Here is a 7745-nt window from a genome sequence, read left to right as displayed (position 1 = left end):
GGTATTAATAGTGCAATACTCATATACCCTTCACCAAGATTCACCAATTATTAGTTTTGCCACATTTGCTTTCTCTATGTATAGATAGATAACGATAATCATTGTTGGACAATCTGAGAGTAAGTTGCAGACATCATGACTTTACAGAATATATCTCTAAGGATATTCTTTTACATAACCATGCTAAAATGATCAATTTAGGAAATTTAACATTGATGCAATTCTATTCTCTGATGTACGTATATAATCTATATTAAAATTTTGCCAATTATCCTAATAAATAAATAATTATTCTTTATAACAATATTTTTTCCAATCTAGGATCCAATCCAGGTTCACATGTTGCATTTCTTTGTCCTGTCTCTTTTGTCTCCTTTAATCTGAAAAAGTTTGTCTGCCTTTCTTAGTCTTTTATGATATTTACATTTTTGAAGATTGAAAGCAGTTGTTGCATCGATTGTCCTTCAATCTGGTTTTGTCTTATTGTTAACCTGTGATTAGTTCAGGTTATTCATGACTATAACTGAAATTTGTTGAATATATTTAAGAAGACTATTTCTTAAAAACAAGTTTTTGGCAAATAGGCAAATGTAGAGAGCTTTAACAACTTGTTATTTGAATAACTGATTCTCAGGTAAAATTAGCTTTCTGCCAGTGGTTCTTTAGGACCTACTAATGTTTTCATAAAAATAACATCCTGGTGACCTTGAAAACGAATAGATTGATCAAGATCAAATACACTTCTTCAGTTTTTTTGGCTTTTAAAATATTAATCCATCAAGCCGTTGCTATGTTAAGGCCATTTCATTTATGTGACATTTATTAAAACCTGATGCTAGATATTTTTGCATAGTTGACAATTTTTTGCATTTGAACCCAGGTGCATAAAATTAGACTAATAATCCTTGATTTGTGACATGTTCTCATCATTTTCCATGCATGCCCCATTTTCATTTGGTTAGTTAATTATTTTAAATAACATTATAATTAGTTATGATTTCAACACTAATTATAATTAGTTATTTTAAAAGCTGTGCAACTACAAACCCACCATTCAAAACAAAAACTAGAACAGACAATAACCTTATGACCTAGCATTTCCATTTCTGGGTATGTACTCTAGAGAAACCCTTACTTACATACAAGAGGAGACACATAAAATAATATTCATAGCAGCACTGTTTACAATAGCAAAAACCCTGGAAACAACCCAAATGCCTATCAGTGAAAGACAGCATGAATAAACTGGTGTATTCACACAGCAGTCAAAATCAATGAACTATAGTGATACACAACAATATGAATAAATCTTATCAATGTTATATTAAGGGAAAAACAGGCCTCAAAGAATAAATACAGCTTAATACCCTTTTTTATAAAGTTAAAACACATAAATTTTAAAAATAATACTTTTTAGGAGTATAATAGATGCAAATAAACTATATAAAAAGCGAAGCAATGGAATCATAAACAAAGGATTCAGAATATGTCTACCTGGGGTGAGGGAAAGCAGAGGGATGGGATGGGCAGCAGGGTGGGCACATAGCTAGCGCAAGTTATTGTCATGTTTATTCGCTGACTGTTTTAAAGAAAATACATGTAAACCCAGTCTTGGACATGTGATGAAAATCCTGTTTTTCAGAACTTTTACTACAATTTTAGTTCTAGAATTTCTGATAAAGCTGACATTCATGTAAATATGTTAAGATCATGTAAATATGTTCAATCATGTTAAGATCATACTGTATAACAAAAAAATGAAGTTCATACATTTGTAGAAACATAAGGTAGTAAAATCCCAATGACCAACAACACTGCCTCTTTCTTAAAAAGTATAACCTATTAGGAAACTATGAGTAAGTTTGAACAGAGTATTTTTCTATATATATAAATGGAAGTTGGAAATCATAATTTGCATTAAAAGACTTTCACTTTTAACTCACACAAAAAAGTTATCTCAGGTTTGAAAACTCCTGAAAGTCACATATTATTTTTAATAGAGTAACTAGTTTTTCATGGAGTTAACCTAGATCCTTCCCTCACAGAGTAGTGCTGTGCTGCCCTCTCCACTTTTTGTGTCATTATTCTTCTGGCTAACTCATACGCATCCTTAATAACTGCACTGACATCAGTCCTCCACGAAACCTTTCCCCAAAGCCTTTCCTCCCTCCTGCTCTCCCTTGCGATCCCAAAGTAACCTGTCAATTGCTGAGTTCGTGAGCTCTTCATTAAAATGCTTGAGTTCCCCAAACACCATAACCAAGTGTTAAGCCAGTGTAGGCTCAAGTGGGGTTAACCATACTTGGTTTAAGACCAGCATTATTTCCTAGTAGAGTAAGAGTCCACACCAGTAGGAATTCCAGAGACTAGCGTTAGTGGGCGTTCCAGCGGGTGCACATCCGTAACCACGCCGCCAGGGTCTGCAGTCCCCGACGAGGGCGGCTTTGGATTGGATAGAACGGTGCATGCCGGGAGCGGCCGGGCTTCGAAGTGTTTTTTGGGAGTTGTAGTTTTTGGGGCCGGAAGTGGGGGTGGCTGGGATAGAAACCGCAGCTGAGACAGCAGTCACGGTCGCTGCAGTCATTTGGGTGTTGGCATCACCCCGAGCCCAGCCGCCGTGGGTCCCTCCTTGGTTACTGGGGGGCTCTGAGAGCCCTGAGGGGCAAAGCGGCAGGGACGCCTCTTTTCAGAGAGGAGGCGATGTCGCAGCCCCGGATGCAGCCAGAGCGCGCGGGAACGGAGCTGGGCGGCTGCGAGGAGCGCCTGCCGGAGGAGAGCAGGTGGGCTGGGAAGGGGCCAGGGAATCCGGGGCGGATGGATAAGGTGAAGCACCCGGAGGCTTGGGAGTGATCGGAGTGCGTACGGAGTCGTGCCAGGTGCAACAGACGTGAATGAGGACGTCTGCTGTGGGCGACTTGTTTGGGAAGAAATTCTGAGAGGAGGGACGGGCAGGGCAGTGGATAAGACAGAAGAGGGAACCGGCTTAGTGAAGGTGAGGGAGGGTGGATCGGATATGTTGAGGGCAGGAGGAGCAGAAGTGGGTGAAGCCCAGATCCAAGGCTGCTGGAGAGGAGGTGAATATTGAGAGGTGCTGTAGAGAGATTTTATAGGCCAGAGTTTATATATAGGAGTAAGGCGGAAGGTTGGTGCCCTGACTGAAACTTGCTGTGACAGCAAGTCGGGCCAATATTAAGAAGATTGAGGTTGTAAAGATTTGCTGAGTACAAAGGTTAGGCATTATGAGTGGCAGGGATGAGCGTGAGGAAGAAAATAAGAAGGGCCTGTGGATGAAAGTGGGCGATTGTAATGGCAGTGGTTTTGGGGATGGGGGCTTGCAAATGAGACTAGAAATTGTGCTCGTGCCCTTTGTCAGTGCTGGATCCCTGTCAGAGTGGCAAGTCCTCTCTGTCATTTCCTTTGCATCTTCAAATCCTTCACTCCTTCCCCACAATGTAACTAAACAATTTCACATTTATTTATATATAACTATTGTCATCGGGTTCATACCTTCTAGAAATTAGAGGGTTTAAGATTTTAAAAATTACTTTAAATGGTGACTTGGACTCTGTAGAGGTGCTTCCCATATTTAGGGTTTGCTTTATTAATCGTTCTGATCTTAAACTCTTTAAGAATCTGCAATGGAGACAGGATAACGGCAGGACTGTGGCTTCAGGGAATCTCGTTTGATTTTTTAAAACATTCAGATATTGTTATGGTCTCAGGAGCAGTTGGGGTCCAAAAACTGGATGTAAAATATTTACCTCTGAGAAAATATCAACTAGAGAAAATTAATGAGATGTGCCTGCATGAAGACCTGGCTGTTTTAAAGAGTGACTCCTCTTTTATGTGCAGAGTTAGCCTATACAAAACCTGGACTGATAGGACACTGGGGTTCCTGCCTGAGATCTGTGAATGATGTGTTCAATGAAACCGAACATCTCACTTCCCCTTTGTACGTTTCAGTTTCTGCTTGTGTATATTTGGCTATCTAGTCTTCCTCCAGATGCCTGTGAAATGCTTCATGTAAGAGGTCCCATATAAATTCTAATCAAATTTTAGGGTTATTTTTATTTCTCTCTACCATTTCATGTGGGAGAGGCTAGGTTGGAAATTCAGATTTCCTCCCTGTCTAGCTGGACATCTAGCTGGATTAGTTATTTACTTAATATATTTAGCAAACACTTATTTACAACATGCCAGGACTGCTTAAAAGCCTTACAAGTATTGGCTTATTTAATCTTTATAACAACTGGATGAGATAGGTACTCTATTATCACCATTTAACAGGTGAGGAAACAGAGAGAGGAGAAACAACTCGCCAAGGTCATATAGTAAATCCCTGGTGGAACTGGGATTCAAACCCAGGCAATCTGGCTCCAGGGTCTGCACTTTTAATACCTATGCTATGCTGCCTCTCACTTTGCTAATGTATAGTGAGAAAGAAATGTATAAGATAGTGAATTTTATAGCATTCTTTGCCTGTCATTCAGGTCAGTAGTATAGCTGTTTTCAGGTACCTTTTTCTGTCTATTACTCTTTCCATACTTGCCTCTTAACCAAGGGACTCTAGTCGAAACTTAATTGCAGCAGTGAAATTATTCCTACAAAGTCACTCATACTGTTGCTATAGCCTACTTTCTGTTGGTTAACTCAGAATGTGTTGCTTAATGAGACTTCATGGCACTGATGGCCTCAGCTCCAGATAGACAGCTGGTAAATAAATGCCTTGTGCCTGAGAATTGAGGCATTGTGGCTGGGTCACTGCAAGCCTAACCTTTCTATGGCCATTAAAACCCCCAATTCAGAAAAAAATCTTCTTGATGAGATGGCATCATTTTTTATGTATGAAGGATACAACTTTTCAATATATTCTCTGAAAACATTTGCTTTAGTGAAATGTACATAAGCTTTATAGCAAGATAGACCTGCACTTGAATCCTAGTTCTACTGCTTAACTTGGCTCTTGCTGTCTAAGGAGGAAGAATAATTCCTTCCTGACTGGTAAGTTGTGAGGATTTGATAAAATAATGTGCATAAAGTTCCTTACAGAGTGCCTGCTACGTATGTACTAAGTGCAAAAAATGACTACTTCTGTCCCCTGCCCCAGTTTTCTTGAAAAAAGTGGCTGTGTGCTCTTCTGGTTGCTGTTTGCAATGGTATAGCTCAGGGGTCGGCAAACTGCGGCTGGAGAGCCACATACAACTCTGGGTACATTCCGTCGCAAAGGCTTGCTGGTCCCTGGTATAGCTTGTTCTTCCTTCTTCCATGACTCCTCTATCTGAGTTGAGCACACTGAGGACTGGGTTGTTGGCCTAGGTTTTATCTTCGTCCTTGGAGTGTAGTTAATGTCATAGATTCCCCTATTGTTTTCCATCTAGCTAGTTATCACTCTAGCAAAATGCTGTAGTGCTTAGGGATGATACGTCACTTTCCCTAGGGCTTCCTAAATGCCAGTTATTTGGAGATTGTTTGGTGAAACTACTAAACAATTAAAGGAATGGTTCTTCTAGCCTTCATTATCTGTTCCCCTAGATTCCTTAGGCTAGGGCAGTCTACTTCTGAACACAGCTATATGTACAGCTTTCCTGGTGCAGTGATCTAGACTCAGAATTCAAGTATTAAGATACTTCTTTAGTGTCCCCAAACTGAGCTCATCCCGTTGACCAAAACCTTTTCCTCTTCTGTTCTCTATCTCAGTTAATAGAATTTTCCACTCAATCAACCAAGCCAGAAGCCTCAGTGAAATTTGATACTTCCCTCTTCTTCATTTCCCATATTCAAGCCATCACCAGGTCCTATGAATTCTGTTCTTGGTTTTTCTCTTGAAGCATTATTTTTTTTCTCCATTTCCAAATATATCGGCTTTTATTACTGAAAAATCCAGGGAGTAGTATTGTTTCAGGAATGGCCAAATGTAGGTGCGTGCTTAAACAAAAATTTATACCTACCTATGGGCTCTTCATTACGCTGTGTTGGCCTCATTCTCAGGCAGACTTTTCTACAGGATAACCCTTAGCAACTTCAAGTTTAGCAATCCCAACAACAACAAAAAAACGCAATCCCAATAAGTACAGCAAAAGCAAAATTCTGAGCTGACTCTTTTTGAACCGACTAATGTTCCTGTTCCAGGGTATGTAATATGCTGCTCAGTCAGGCCTAAATTATGTGCCCAACCCAGGATCCTGAAGTAGGGTGATACTTTTTTAGAACTAAATGAACCATATTAAGTGGCAGAGGTGTGATTCCCCTGTGGAAAATTGAGGTTCTGTTACCAAAAGAAAGGGACATGAATTCTGGACAGATATAAACAAAATATTCACTTACAACCCTTATTATCTGTCATTGTGGATTATCTCAGTAGTCTTCCAACTAATCTCCCAATCTGAATTTAGTCAGCCTCCATGCTGCTACCAGCTTAATTTTTGAGAAGTAAAGTTACTATAGTATTTTGCTCAGAAATATTCAGTGGTTTTTCATTAAAAATGTAAAATAGTCAAAACTTCTTCCCTGGTATTCAATCTGTACTTTAGTCCTTCTGAGTTCCCAGCTACAAAACCATGGCATTCACTATCTCGCATATCTCCTTTCTCACCATTGTCATTCTTGCTCCTCTACATTCCCTGCAGTACCTCCTCCTCTGCCTGGGAAGCTCTTAGTCATCCTTTAAAAAAATGCTCCTTGGGAAGCATCCTTGACCTGCCCTTTGCATCTCTCTTATTATAGCACTTCTCACTTCATAGCATTTCTATGTAAGTGCCTATTTTCCTCATTGCATTGTGAATACCCCGAGAGATGGGGACTCTCCCTGTTTAACTACCATAAACACGGCGCCAAGCACAGGGCCTGACATATAGTTGGTGTGAATATGTGTTCAAGGAATGAAAACAATAACAATTTGGCCATGCCTTTTATAGTTAGGCAGGTGCCAGTGGTACTATTGCCATTGAAAGGGCCTCTTTTTTTCCCTTTCTCCCTATTCATTTTCACTTTTTCACATTTATCTTCATTTTCTATTTTCTTCCCTTCCCCTTTTTCGTTGATCATGCTAGGAGTTGACAGTCTATATAGCAAAGCAGGATGATCACAAGATTTTTGAGCAATCCATAATGCCAGGGGTCAGCAAACTGCGGTTCGCAATCCATATGCCGCTCTTTGGATATGTACATGTGGCTCTGAAGTAAAATTGAAAATGAAAATAAAACTATCATAGTTTCATTTATACAATTTTTAAAGGATATTCACATAATGGTGATTTCATTTGTTTTATGGCTCTCGAATAATTTTTAAATTGTTGTGAGGGACAGGATTGGCTCTTTATCTCAAAATTTTGCCGACCCCTGTGCTAGCCCTATTATTAGTCCAAAAAAGCCCCACAGAAACATACTCTTGAAGACTTTTGGGGAAAACGCTATTGTCAGAACTCAGGAAGGGGAGATGTATCTGCTGACAGCAGGGACCCTAAGTTGCAGTTTTCTCAGTATCCACTCTCCCCACAGCTGTTTCTGCTTTTTATAGCTCCTTTATCACTTCTTCCACTAAATGGATTCTTTTTGTTTGTTTGTTTGTTTTAAAGATTTTTTAATTGGGAAATTGGGGGATGGGAACAGCACTGGGGAATTGTGGGAAGAGGAACAGACAAGTTGCTGTCCTTTTTTGTTCTTCAGTCTAGTTGTGGAGGACGTTGCTTCACTGGCCTAAGTTGGCACCATCATTGCGCCCTTCCCAGGCGAGGTAGATCAGTCGCC

The 7745-nt window shown here is 39.9% G+C and overlaps 1 protein-coding gene across 1 annotated transcript in view; it reads left to right on the top strand.

Moving 5' to 3' along the window:
- The first annotated feature begins 2534 nt into the window (after window positions 1–2534).
- RUBCN (rubicon autophagy regulator) overlaps window positions 2535–7745 on the top strand; it is a 64669-nt gene continuing 59458 nt past the window's right edge. Inside the window, exon 1 of the mRNA XM_019650853.1 lies at window positions 2535–2823. Coding sequence (XP_019506398.1) covers window positions 2701–2823 — 123 coding nt within the window. The 5' untranslated portion in view covers window positions 2535–2700. The remainder of the gene's footprint in view (window positions 2824–7745) is intronic.

Source organism: Hipposideros armiger, unplaced genomic scaffold (assembly GCF_001890085.2).
Source record: "Hipposideros armiger isolate ML-2016 unplaced genomic scaffold, ASM189008v1 scaffold_8, whole genome shotgun sequence".
Classification (NCBI taxonomy): Eukaryota; Metazoa; Chordata; class Mammalia; order Chiroptera; family Hipposideridae; genus Hipposideros; species Hipposideros armiger.
The sequence above is the reverse complement of the archived record's forward strand: the minus strand, read 5'-3'. Positions and strand labels throughout refer to the sequence as shown.